The sequence below is a fragment of the Phyllostomus discolor genome, chromosome 1, assembly GCF_004126475.2.
Source record: "Phyllostomus discolor isolate MPI-MPIP mPhyDis1 chromosome 1, mPhyDis1.pri.v3, whole genome shotgun sequence".
Lineage (NCBI taxonomy): Eukaryota > Metazoa > Chordata > Mammalia > Chiroptera > Phyllostomidae > Phyllostomus > Phyllostomus discolor.
The window spans coordinates 142,666,383-142,680,504 of NC_040903.2; the positions used below are offsets into that span (position 1 = coordinate 142,666,383).

The 14,122-nt window shown below is 43.2% G+C and overlaps 1 protein-coding gene across 2 annotated transcripts; it reads left to right on the forward strand.

Annotated features, from left to right (window-relative positions):
* The first annotated feature begins 2,201 nt into the window (after window positions 1–2,201).
* LOC114492443 (chymase-like) lies at window positions 2,202–5,238 on the forward strand. Of its 2 annotated transcripts, none has more exons than XM_028506732.2 (5): window positions 2,202–2,304; window positions 2,995–3,145; window positions 3,891–4,026; window positions 4,266–4,537; window positions 4,924–5,238. In XM_028506732.2, exons 1-5 carry the CDS (start codon window positions 2,226–2,228, stop codon window positions 5,054–5,056), a joined length of 771 nt encoding a protein of 256 aa, XP_028362533.1. In that variant the 5' UTR covers window positions 2,202–2,225; the 3' UTR covers window positions 5,057–5,238. The 2 variants fall into 2 exon arrangements, with proteins under 2 accessions (XP_028362533.1, XP_035885606.1); XM_036029713.1 differs by having other exon boundaries at window positions 4,266–4,520; window positions 4,914–5,238.
* Window positions 5,239–14,122: the final 8,884 nt, after the last annotated feature.

Here is a 14,122-nt window from a genome sequence, read left to right on the forward strand (position 1 = left end):
CCTTCCTTCATTTACAACTCTGCTTTTTGGTCTAACTGGTACAGTGCTACAGGACAAAACTTTTGCAACTCCAGATTTTTCTCTGCTCTGCTAATGGTAGAATGCTGAGTATGGTTACTAGTTTTAGCAGATAAAAATACAGGACTCTCAGGTAAGTTTGAGTTTCAGACAACAATTTTATTATAAGTATGCCTTACTCAATATCGGGGCACACTTCTACTTAAAAAATGATTTGTTATTCATCTGTAACACAAATTTCACTTGGCATTCTGTATTTTAAACTGGTAACTCTAGAGTGTAAGTGAATTAGTTCAAACACTCCTCAAGCATTAGGAAAATATGTAAATATTCTATTCTAGACAGGGTCAGAACTGAGGGCAACAGAGAACTCAGCCAGTACATACTAAGAATTGTATCACCCCAGTTACAAGCCCAAACTGAGACTAAGGTCATGATAGAATGACCTGGGAAGGTATAAGGCCCCTGTGCTTCCCCATCTCTGAACTAAATGCCTTATAACTCTCCAATAGAAATGACATGCCACCATGTTACCCCAGCTCTTCACTAGACTCCCTGCTTCCCCAACTCTGCGGAACACAACAGATATGCACTTGAAACCCAGTTAGGATAGTTATTATATGTGTGATCTTGGTCATGTTAGTGTGTATGAGTCTCAATTCTACATCTGTAAAATCACCATAATGGTATTTCCCAAGGTGATTATGGGAAAAAAACCTCAGACACTGACATCTGTGTGCACATATTCTTTTTCAGCAAAAACAACTTTGATTCCTGATGTGAGAGTAGAAAACCCCAGCCCCCGAGAAGTGATCATTTTTCTACATCTATACATCACCACTGGCAGAGCAGAAAGGGCCCTTAATTTGGAATCAGGTAAGTCTAATTCTGAACCATAAGCCTGGATAGCAGATAAATAAAATTCACATAATAATACCCACTTTGCAATATTGTGATGAAAATATATCATAGTTATAACAATAAATGATATGCATAGGCTCTCAAAATTGCTAATTCCACCCTGGCTGATGTAGCTTAGTGGACTGAGTGCCGGCCTGCAAACCAAAGGGTCACCAGTTTGATTCCCAGTCAGGGCACATGCCTGGGTTGTGGGCCAGGTCCCCAGTAGGGGGAGCATGAGAGGCAACCACACACTGATGTTTCTCTCCCTTTTTCTCCCTCCCTTCCCCTCTTGAAAATTAAGTAAAATCTTTTTTAAATGCTAGTGCCATTTTCTCTTGTGATAATGTGTGTAAAGTCTTAAAACAGGGTATATTCCCTTCCCCGATCTACTTTCCTTCGATCTCACTTTTCTTCTGCCAATGAACATTTGATTCAGAGGAAGAGAGAGCCAGATTAATGTTTTTCAAATTACAGGTAATAATCCTTTAAATGGATGGTATTCATATTTTAACATGGAATGGAATGGAATGGAAACTAAGAGAGGGCACTGTACCTGATAAGGATAAATATTGTTTCCTGAAATTTTGACTCATTTGTATGTGTATACATTTGTGCTCATGTACTCACATATAACATATATATGGCATTGAGTGTTTTTGCAAAATTTATTTCCTACTATGGGCTATAGCCATAAAAGTGCATATGAATGCTCAGTGTAACAAATCTCCCCCACCCATGTTTCTGATGGGGCCTCTAACAAACTGCTCTAACTGGGAAAGACATGATCCCCTTCACTCACCCCCCACTCCAGGTAAGGCACCACAGTGCCGAGTTCATCCTGGAAGCCAGCACTTCAGAGTTCAGGCCTCAACTTCACCTCTAACAAAACAAAGGGCAACTCTGGGGGAATTTCTTTCTTTCTTTCTTTCTTTTTTTTTTTTTTTTTTTTTTTTTTTGAGAGAGAGAGAGAGAGGGGAAGGGAAGGAGAGAAACATCAATGTGTGAGAGAAGCATTGACTGGTTGCCTCTCACATGCCCCATACTGGGGACCTGTCCTGCAACCCAGGCAGTTGCCAGGAATCAAACCGCAAACTTTCGGATTATGGGACAATGCCCAACCCACTGAGCCACACCAGTCAGGGCTGTCTTTTCTGATCAAAAAGACAGACAGCTTAGAACAAGAGGGGAAAAAATAATTTTTAAAAAAACCTGACCACCCAGTTCCTGTAGTTACCAGCCCTGCCCTTTTCTTCCTTGCTGGGAGTTATAAAACTCAAGACTGAAAGACAGAAGCAGCACCTGCCATGGGCAGCCTCTCTGAGAAGATGGGCCATCTTCCTCTTCCCCTGCTGTTCTTTCTCCTATGTTCCAGATCTGAAGCTGGTGAGTCTCGGGGTTCTTCCCTCTGTGAGCTCCAGGATCAGCTCCTAAAACAAAGTTTTGTCTGAATATAGATGACTCCCAAACAGGAGAAGAGCAGGTTCTCTCTTCAAGAGTCCAGAGTAAAGCTTCCCCTTGGAATGCACCCACAGCATCTCTGTAGCCTGTGGTAGTTCCCAGGAACAAGGAACCCCCACATTGATTGGGGAAAAGCCCAGAGCAGTTGGGAGGAAAAGGGGTTTCTTCTCTAACATGTGTGAACATGTGTATAAAGTCTTATATTCTCTTCATCCTCTGAGCTTTGGAGCTATACATTAACTTAGAATTTGGTCCTTTTGTGACACAGTTCATGGGCTGTGGAGAAAATCAAGACAGCAACCTCAAGAGTTTGTCCTGCATGGTGACAGGAGGGCTGAGGCAGGGGCAGAATGGGAGTGGGGGAAATCTGAGGGGGAAAATGCCTGAACAGCATCTGAGGCTGGTTGGCTATCATGTCTAAAGGAAGGGATGAGAATTTATGTAGAAGACTGTACCTAGGGAAAACAGACACTAGAGACATCTGAGAGGGAAGATGGGCAGAATACAGGGTGAGGGTGAGATTTATGAAACACACTCTCAACTTTAACCCAACTTGTGCATTCTCTGGAGTGGGTACCAATGCCTGTGTTCAGGCCTTGTGGTTCTCTCTTCCAGGGGAGATCATTGGGGGCACAGAGTGCAAGCCTCACTCTCGCCCCTACATGGCCCACCTGGAAATTGTCATTGCCCAGGATAAAGTAGTGCATTGTGGTGGTTTCCTGATAAGACGGAACTTTGTGCTGACGGCTGCTCACTGTGCAGGAAGGTGAGACAACAGGGTCCTCTTTCTCTCCAAATATCCAGGGTAGCAACCAGAGACTCACCCACAGGGGGTGCCTGAGGAGGGGCTCATGGGCCCGGGTCCCTTTAAGGAGAGGCAAGAGTTGGGCTAAGGAAATTGTTCTTGTTAACTGAATGGATGCCCTGAGCCTTAGTCACTAGACACTCAGCTCTCCTACAAAATAATAGGAGATGCCAACCAAATAACCCTCCCCCAAAAGTAACTCTCCCCAACCCCAACACATAAGATTCTCCACCACTTCTCAGGGCCCCACCCAGTTCTCTGAACCACTTCCTCTATGCTCATTCCCAAAACACAGGCCCTTAGTTCTCAGGTACCTGACCTAGCCTTTCCCTGGGAGGCAGGAAACAGAGCCCATCTGAGACTCCACCACCTCTTCCTTTTCTCTGATGTCTCTTGCTGCAGAGGGCTGGCTCTCAAAAGGGCTCCCTGATTTAGGAAGTGCTAACCCTGTCCCCTGGGTCCTCCATGGCCTGCTCAGTCCCCAGCACTTCCTGCAAGTCTTGGAAATTGTCTCTTATCCCTGGGAAAAGCCTTCCCCGAGTAAAACCTCAGCCCTACAAATACCACAGTGGCACAGGAAAAGGGGAGTAGATAGAGTCTTGTTACCTACTGAGAGACTCCAGTCCCCTTCTCTCAGATAGGTACATGCCAGGAGAAACCCCAAACCACCACTGCTTCTCCTTGACCTTCCTCTTTCTCATAACAGGTCTATAACGGTCACCCTTGGAGCCCATAACATAATGGAGAAAGAAGACACATGGCAGAAGCTTGAGGTCATAAAACAATTCCCTCATCCAAAATATGACAACACTCTTATTCTTCATGACATCATGTTACTAAAGGTGAAAATATCTTTCTTCTCCTTCTTTACTTCCTGTACTCCTAGGCTTCTCCTTCAGGTCTTCATTGCCCTGAAACTTTCCTGGCCTGCTGCTGGACTACAACTTCCCCCCACCCCCCGCACAACTCCCCTCTCCAGACGTGACTCCAATACAAAACAACGTGCACTCTCCCTCCCTGATTGCTTCCAACAGCATCCTAACCCATTTCTAGCATTGACAGCCCCTCATTCCCTTCACAGTTGAATGAGAAAGCCAACCTGACCCTGGCCGTGGGAACACTACCCCTTCCACCCCAGTTCAACTCTGTCCCACCTGGAAGAGTGTGCCGGGCAGCTGGCTGGGGAATAACAGAAGTGGGGGAATCGGGCTCTGACACTCTGCAAGAGGTGAAGCTGAGACTTATGGATACCAAGGCCTGCAGACACTTCCACTCTTTTGACCCCAATCTTCAACTGTGTGTGGGCAATCCCCAAAAGAGAAAATCTGTATTTAAGGTAATCCTTAGACAAGGGTTCTTCTCCACAAATCACTTTTCAAGGTCCAGACATCTTCTGGAATGAGACAGGGTTAAAAAATTGTCAGCCAGTGGCTGGGTTTGAGATCAATGAACTGAGGGCACTGGAATTGTCCCTCTGTGGATCCATTCTCCCATGGCCCTGTGCAGTATCTAACCGTCCCTCTCAGTCTGCTAAACAGGACACGGATAACAAGAAGGGGTATCAGACCAAGACGTATAACCCCATGAGGAGCCAGGGCTCGTGGGTCTAACCCTAGGTCTGACTGTGACTGAGTTGGAACCCATAGGCAGGAATGGATGACTTCCCTGGCTCACCTTCTTCTCTCTCTCTCTCTCTCTCTCTGCCCCCCTACAACCCCACCCAACCCAGGGAGACTCAGGGGCCCTCTTCTGTGTGCTGGAGTGGCCCAGGGCGTTGTCTCCTATGGACAGTGGAATGCAAAGCCCCCTGCTGTCTTCACCCGGATCTCCCATTACCGGCCCTGGATCAATAAGGTCCTGAAGGAGAATTAACCCTGGAGCTTGGGCCAGCCCAAGATGAAATCTTAACAGGACCTGAGCAGGTTCTCTGATGCAATCAAAAACCAAGGAGCTGCCTTTGATCACTGCGAAAGTCCTGCCACACCCCTAATCCTCAAGAGGATTCCTCTATGCTACAAAACTCTCAGTAAACCCAATAAAGACTCAACTTCCAGTGAGTGTGTGTCTACTCTCTCTAATGTTCTCTTCTCCCTGCACATAGCAACCTGGTGCCCGGCCCAGGCAGCCTACAAGCTTTGAAAGAGGTGGACATACAGGTGTGTAAGAGAAAGGCCGAGAGACAAAGAAAATAATAGGTAAAGAAAAAAGAGAAAGGGATTCCCTAAGAGGCAGTATCCATATTTCCAACTTAAACAAGAAATTACACCAGATCCTTTCTTGTCTTGATTATCAACCCTATACTAAGATTTATCTTTAGTAATATTCAGAAATCACTAAGAACATTTTAATTTCAAACAAGGTATACAATATTGCCCTGACTGGTGTGGCTCAGCTGGTTGGGCACAACTCCGCAAAGCAAAGGGCCACCTGTTCAATTCCCGATTGGGGCACATGCCTGGGTTGCAGTTCAGTCCCCAGTAGGGGGCATGTATGAGCAGCAACCAATCAGTGTTTCTCTCTCACATCGATGTTTCTCTCCCTCTTTTACTCTCTCCCTTTCCCTCTCTCTAAAAAAATGAATAAATAAAAACTTTTTAAACAAAGTAAATAGGTGTACAATATTTACAGCATCCCTGATCTCATTCTACTTGATTCCAGTAGCAACCCCCTCCACCATCATATTGTGACAACCAAAAATGTCTCCAGGCATTGCTAAATGTCCTCCAGGGGGTGAGGGGTTAGGGAGGTGAGGAGGGCAGGAATCACCCTCAGTTGAGAACCACTGGTTTAGATACATGATATAGAAAAGGCAGTCAGTACCATATAGGGTCCTCCTTGAAGTCCACCTCAGTAAGAAAAGATGTACTATCTGTGGAGCTTTAATCTGAGATGTAGATTATCTCTCATTTGTTGCTGCAAAGCAGATACCTGGAACAGATAAGAGAAGGTATCATCACAAGTTCCACACAAGCAATACCCTGTCACACAGGGCTACACCCAAACCAGCAGAAAGACAAAAGTGTAGAGCCTACTCAGCACAAACTGTTGCCAGCTAAGGGACTGGCTGGAGGAGAGAAAACAGTGCAGGACAGGGACAGACACAACAGGAGCCTGCAGCTGATAGCACTTCTCACCTCTGAAGGTACGGTGAATCCCTTCCATCAAGTGAACTCTTTCTAGGAATTCCCCTTTAAGAAATAATCAGAGATATACCAAAGAGTCATGAATAAAGAGTTTAACCCTAGTATTCTTAGTAATAAAAAAAAAAAGTGAAATTCTACAAACACATCAATACAAGGGGGTAAAAACCATAGCCTCTGCATTCTCTGTAGGCTCTACAGAGCGATCCTAAGCAGCGAATTCTTAGTGTTGTGATGTACAGAAATGGAGAAGAGCATTAAACCATACTTAAGAATAAAAGAAGAAAAAGAAATTCGAGCCATGGAACATGTTTAAATGGTCAGTTCATATAATTGAATATTTTGAATTCATTTAAAAATTTTTAAAGATTTTATTTATTTATTTTTAGAGAGAGGGGAAGGACAGAGGTAGAGAAACATCAGTGTGTGATTGCCTCTAGCGCGCCCCCTACTGGGGAGCTGGCCTGCAACCCAGATATGTGAACAGGCAGCCCTTTGGTTCACAGGCCTGCACTCAATCCACTGAGCTACACCAGCCAGGCCAAAAATTTATTCTCAAAAACATTTAATAATGTTGGGAAAGTCCATATAATATAATGCTTTTTAAAAGCTATATCAAAACCTCCCTATAATAGAATCTCAATTTTTGTAAATGTATATTTTGTGTACGCATAGGGAAAAAAAAACATAGAGAGCACATAAAGCAGAAGGACCTTCCCAGAAAGATGTGGAACCAGAGCACGTAGGACCCAGATCCCCAGGACAGAAAGTACAGGAGAGGCCCATGACCCTCCAGACCCAGGGCTGGGGGAACCACCCATGGTAGCAGCTATAAGGGGACTCCAAACTGGACACTGCTGAACCTCGCCACCCAGGGCCCAATGCCCTAACTCAGCCTGTGGCAGTGACACCCCTCCTCCCATCAAATAAGCTCCATATGGGTCCACAGTCAGGCAAGACAAGAGCATGCAGCAGGAGAAATTTGACTCTGAGATCCTGGGGTTGTTGCCTATTGCTTGCTCCCAGCTAGCTGGTGTTAATTACCAAAGGCAAGAATTTGCATGAGGTTCATCTCTCAGCACAAGAGGCTTCACCCAATCCATGGGAAGGGCACCGTCCCAGGCCTGCCCAGCACGCACACTGACCCAGCTAGTCCCCTAAGCTAAGGGAAAGAGACAGAAGCTAACACTGCTCAAGTCAAAACACAGAGTACTGACTACATGCCAAAACACAGAGCCGTGCACTTAATGACAGGGGTGATCTGTGTCAGGATGGGGGCTCTAAGGTAGGCTTGTTTTTCCTGGGAAGACCCTGGACATTTCCTCTTCTCACTGTAAAATAATCCATGACTGCACATCCCACCTCAGTCCCCCAGGCCAGAGAGGGATCAAGGAGAAGCTAGTAGATCTCTGCCCAGATTGTGTGCTTTGTGGTTAAGACCATTATTTACTGAGTCTATGTTTTTGATTAAATCATGAAAGTCTTCTGTCCTTACTCAATCTTTCAGTACTTTTCAATTTATTTGGATAGTTGAAGTGTTTAAAGTGTTTGGTTTGAGTTCTATAACATGGCTTTAGGGCTATCAGACACCTGACTCCCCAGAAGAGGAGTTGGCTGCATTACTTTGGGTTAGTTTCCTCATCAGTAGTTGCATCATTGGGCAAGGATAGCCAGGAAGCTAAGATCTTTATTTTCATGGTGCTGTTCCTGATGAAAATCTCTGATTTTCATCTAGCACATGAGCTTATCTTTGCTGGGCCTGATGGTTCTGAAACGTGCACCACAACCAACTGCAAATTTTCCATTGCCAACCCCACCTCTGGACTGTGAAACAATTGTGTCAACCTGTCCTTTGAGCCTTCATCCTCAAAGAGTCTGTCTGTCAGTTCCCAACAGTGACAGATGGCACAATCACACAGGAGAATTTAGGAAAGTTCAGTGGAGGATTTGTGCATACTTGGAATGTATATACAGTAGGTAGAGGCTAACAGACTCTCATAATGATTCTCTGATTTATAAAGTTAGGTCTATTTTGGTAGAAAAGCCCATGTAGGTGCTTCAAAACCTCTGTCCAAAATGGGAACTCAGAAGCAATGCAACATCTTAGGTGAAATGGCTTAGTTTAGCAGCACCCTCAAAGATGTAAAGCATACAGGGGGTGGTGTCCTGGAAAGCCAGATGTACCATAGCAATGACAATGCACTACCAACACTTCACCAGCTACAGCCCCAATTGCTGCTGATGTTCTGCATGTCAGATCTTTGAAACCTAATAGGGTAGCAGCCTAAACCAACAGACATGCTTACCAAGGGGCAGAATGGGGGGTGGGAAGCTGGGAGGAGACAGGTACTCGAGGAGAAAGATAACAACTATTAATAATGACCCCAGGACCAATGGCAATGACAGGGACTACAGCTGTCCCCATAAAGGCATTTTAATGTGATTAACATTTAAATTGGTAGACTTTGAGTAAACCTCCACAATGCAGGTGGGCCTCATCCTATCTGTTGAAGACCTTAAGAGGAAAGCCTGAAGTTTCCTAAAGTAGAAGAAATTCTTCAAAACTGCAGCACAGAAACCTTGCCTGAGTTTCCAGCCTGCTGCCCTATGGAATTTGAATAAGACTGCAACATCACCCTTACCTGAATTGCCAGCCTGCCTGCATCTCTATCTATATATCTATTTATATACATGTTTTGTTGCTGTTGTTGTAATCTGAAATGATCACTACCTTGGAGGATCAGTGGCCAGAAGAAATAAACTGACTGTAGGGCATGAGTGGGTCAGACCATTGCAGAGGCAGGAGGGTAGCTGATACTGTTAGTATCCTACCCACAGTCCATTGCTGCTCACTGAAGTGAGCCTATCCAGAAGGCTTTTTCCTCCAAGCATCCATACTTCTCTCCCTAAGAGCTTTCTCTGGTTGCAGGAGCATCCTTAGCCAGTGCACAGCAAACCAGAAATGGGCTCTAAAGTGACCTCAACCCATGACAGAGGGGAACTGGTTAATAAATACTGTCCTGGTGGGGCAACTCTGAGACATGTCTGTCACCATCTCCCAACAATCTCATGCAAGATGAAGCTCCAGTCGTCCACAGAAGCAATCTGTTCATTAACACACCCGGTATTCTCTTTCCTTCTTTCCTTGCCTGTTTTGCTGCTTCACTCCTCTGTTGATGCTTCCAGGAATACAATGTGATGTTAATGCAAGGCAATCAATTAGAGCAGTGAAACAGCATAAAGTCCAGAAACAGGCACATTCATCCACAGGCACTCAGCTTTTGGAGGGACTGCAGAGCAGTGAGAAGTCATTTCGGCACATGTTGGTAGGCCAAGTGAATATTCATGGGGAAAGATGAAATTTGACCCATATCTCACAAAGCCACAAAAATCAATTCCATGTGATCCACACATGAAAGGTAAAACAGTAAAACTTGTAGATGATGTGATGGGAGAGTACCTTTATTCCCTTAGGGTTTAGAAAGATTTCCTCAAAGCACACAAAAAGCACTAACCTTAAAGCAAGTTTCTCAACCTTACACTATTGACACTTGGAACTGGATAAACTTTTGCTGTGGAGGAGTGTCCTGGACATGGTAGAATGTTTAACAACATCCCTGGCCTTTACCCACTAGATGCCAATAGCACAACTACCACCATCCGAATTTTGACAACCAAAAATGTCTCCAAGACATTGTTGGCAAATGTCCCCTGGAGGTCCAATTGCCAAAATTAGGTGTTGGGGGGGAACAGAACTTAAATCTAAGATAACAACAAAAAATAGTCTAAGTGTGTCCCAATTATTACCTGGAAAACGCTTATATTAAAAACTTTTTCACTCTGGCTAGTTGATTGGCTCAGTTGGAGCATTGTCTCATAACCCAAAAGTTGTGGGTTAGTTGGTTGGAGCATCATTCCATAACCAAAGGTTGTGGGTTCAGTTCCCAGTCAGTGCACATACCTAGGTTGAGGATTCAACCCTCCTAGTCCGTGTGCATACAGGAGGCAACCAATGAATGTTTCTCTCTCTCCCTTCCTCTTCCCCTCCCTCTCTCTCCAAAAGCAAGAAAAATAAAATGTCCTCAGGTAAGGATTAAATATTTTTTTCATTATTCATCTGGTATTTGTATTTAACTAGGTGTCACATATTTAATCGTATAACCCTACCTGGGGAAGCAACACAACCCCATTTGAGAACTACTGTCTTAAAGGAAAAATGATTTGACAAATTGGACTACAAGAAGGACTTCTGGTCATCAAAATACATCTTTAAGAGAGTGAAAAGGCAAGCCACAGAGTGGGGGAAGATCCTTGTATCACATATACCAACAAAGGGTTTATGCAGAGTTTATAAATAATGCCTATCAATCAACAAGGGAAAAAATCAGACAACCCAATAAAAAATAGACAACAGATTTGAATAGGAAATCCACAAAATAAGATATCCAAATGTCCAATAAACATGAAAGCTACCCAACATCATTAGTAATCAGGAAAATGCAAAAACCACAATACAATACCATTACACACTCATCAGAATGACTTTTTTTAAAAAATGGTTGATAATATCAAATACTGGCCAGGCAAGTGACAGAAACTCTCACACATGATAGGAGGGAGTATAAACTGATGCAACCATTATGAGACACTGAAAATGCACATGTCCTATGATCTATCAATTCCACTCCTAGGAATACACCCAAAAGAAATATCTGCATTGTAAAGCATGAAAAGAATGCTCGTAACAACCTGATATTTGGAAACAACCCAAAAGTACATCAAGAGTAGAATGAAAACAACCTTTTTGGTATGGTAACACCACATAGAATACTACCCTCAATAAAAATAGAATAATATGGATGAGTCTCAGAAGCATAATGTTGAGAGGAGAAAAAAGTCATACTTTAAAAAAGACCTATTGTGTCAGTCCCTTTATATAAAGTTAAGAAGCAGACAAAACTAACCTATGGTGTTAAAAGCCAAGATAGCATTACCTTTGGTGAGAAAGGAAGGGGCAGGAGCTGGAGGAGGTGCATAACTTGGGGAATGGGAGGCTTCTGGAGGGCTGGTACTGACTGGGCTCATGCTTATATGAATATGTTCACTCTGTGATAACTCACTGAGTTACATTAATGTTACAATGAAATGAAAGGTTGGGGTTTTGCTAAGTTGGGTTTTAGTCCCCCTAAGTTCTTTGGTTATCTCATTTCTAATTAACATCTAAATCTTATTATTCAGTGACTTCTCCTTTCTTTCTTATCCGGCTGATTTTACTATATTTTTAATGTATTTTATTGATTATGCTATTACAGTTGTCCCAATTTCTTTCCCCTTGCCCCCCTCCACCCTGTACCCCCATTCCCTCCAGCAATCCCCCCCCTTAGTTCATGCCCATGAATCATTCATATAAGTTATTTGGCTACTCTATTTCCTATACTATTCTTAACATCCCCCTGTCTATTCTGTAACTACCAATTGTGCTTCTTAATCCCTGTGCCTTTTCACCTATTCTTCCATTCCCCCCCTCCCAGCTGATAACCCTCCAAATGATCTCTATATCTATGAGTCTGTTTCTGTTCTGGTTGTTTGCTTAGTTTGATTTTTAGATTCAGTTGCTGATAGTTGTGAATTTATTGCCATTTTAATATTCATAGTTGTTCTTTTCTTCTTTCTTTTAAATAAGTCCCTTTAACATTTCATATAATAATGGCTTGGTGATGATGAACATCTTTAGCTTTACCTTGTCTGGGAAGCACTTTATCTGTCTTTTCATTCTAAGTGATACTTTTGCTAGATAGAGTAATCTAGGGTGTAGATCCTTGCTTTTCATCACTTGGAATACTTCTTGCCAATCCCTTCTAGCCTACAAAGTATCTTATAAGAAATCAGCTAACAGTCGTATAGGAACCCTTTTGTAGATACCTATCTGCTTTTCTCTTGCTTTTAAGATTCTCTCTCTATAGTTAACCTTTGGCATTTTAATTACAATGGGTCTTAGTGTGGTCTTCTTTGCATCCATTGTTTAGGACTCTCTGTGCTTCCTGGACTTGTATGTCTGTTTCCTTCACCAAATTAGGGAAGGAAACAGACATTATTCTTTCATTATTTTTTCAAATAAGTGTTCGATTCCTTGCTCTTTTTCTTCTCCTTCCAGCACCCTTACAATTCAAATGTTGGTACATTTGAAGTTGTCACAAAGGCTCTTTAGCCTATCCTTGGTTTGGGGGGATACTTTTTTTCTTCTAGCTATTCTGATTGAATGTTTTTTACTTCCTCATGTTCCAAATCATGTATTTGATTCTTGGCTTCATCCACTCCACTGTTGAGTCCCTGTAAATTTTTACTTATTTCACTTAGGGTAATCTTCATTTCTGCTTGGGTCTTTTTTATGCTCTTGAAGTATCCAAAGAGTTCCTTGAGCATCCTCATAACCAGTGTTTTAAACTCTGCATCTGATAGATTGCTTATTTCCTTTTTTTTTTTTTTTTAGTTCTTTTTCTGGAGTTTTGTTTTGTTCTTTCATTTGGGCCATATTTCTTTGTCTCCTCATTTTGGCAGCCTCCCTGTGTTTGTTTCTATGTATTAGGTAGAGTTGCTTTGACTTTCTGTCTTAGTAGCATGGTCTATTGTAGAAAAGCACAACAGTAAATTGGATGGGGCACAGCCTTAGGTAATCACCAGGGTGGGACAATCATGTTACCCAGGTTGATGGAGTCTCAGATATGGTATTGCCACTCTGTGGCTCTGTGTGGGAGAATGCTCAGAAAGGGGACAATGCTGCTACATGGCCTCTGGTGTTTTGTCTGAGATGGAGCTGTCCCCCAGCACTTGCCCCGATGCCAGATGTTTTAGTTTCTCCCTGTATGTCACTGGTGCTCTTCCAGATGCTGCCACAGTGCTGGAGCCCAGAGGGAGTGAGGCTGGGTAAGTCCTTGTTCTGTTGCAGGACCTCTAAGAGGAGGCTTGAGAATCCTGCAATTTCTTTTGCCGCCCCAAACCCCACTGGTTTTTACAGCCAGAAGTTATGGGGACTTATCTTCCTGGCACTAGAACCCTGGACTGGGTGCTCTGGTGTGGGGCTAGGATACCTCACTCCAGAGGTATCCCTCCCAATTTTTATCTACTACATATGGATGTGGGACTGCCCATTCCATGTATCTCTGCCCCTCCGACCAATCTGGATGAATGTGATCTCTTTAATTCCTTAGTTGTCAGACTTCCATACAGCTCAACTTTCTGACTATTCTGAGTGATGGTTGTTTGTACTTTAGTTGTATTTTTGCTGTGGTTGTGCAAGGAGATAAGCCATGTTTCCCTATGCCTCCATCTTGACCAGAAGTCTTTACTGTTCTTTTTGAAGGACTGTTTTTTAGCCCTGGCTGGTGTGACTTGGTGGATTGAGTGCCAGCCTGCAAACCAAAATGTTGCTGGTTCAATTACCGGTCAGGGTACATGCCTGGGTTGCAGGCCAGGTCCCCACTAGGAGGCATGCAAGAGGCAACCAGTTGATGTATCTCTCACACATGCATCAATGTTTCTCTTTCTCTAAAAATAAATAAATAAAAACCTTTTTTTAAAAGGGTGTATTTTTACCTATAGCAGTCACTTAACTATGCTGCTTAATCACTAAGGAGGACTACTTTAAGTGCCCGGAAACATTAATCCAGGAATTTTATTTCTTAATTTAAATGGTTTTTATGGAGTGTTGCCTTTTAACATTCTATCTTTCCATTTTTCATGGACTAATTTTCCTATTGTATCTCAGTTATCTCCCTCTTCTGCAAGGATGTTGGATTTA

Coding starts and splice junctions, on each gene's coding strand:
- LOC114492443 (XM_028506732.2), top strand. CDS start 2,226: ATGGGCAGCCTCTCTGAGAAGATGGGCCATCTTCCTCTTCCCCTGCTG. Junction 3,146..3,890: donor GCTGCTCACTGTGCAGGAAG/GTGAGACAACAG, acceptor TTCTCATAACAG/GTCTATAACGGTCACCCTTG. Junction 4,027..4,265: donor ATGACATCATGTTACTAAAG/GTGAAAATATCT, acceptor TTCCCTTCACAG/TTGAATGAGAAAGCCAACCT.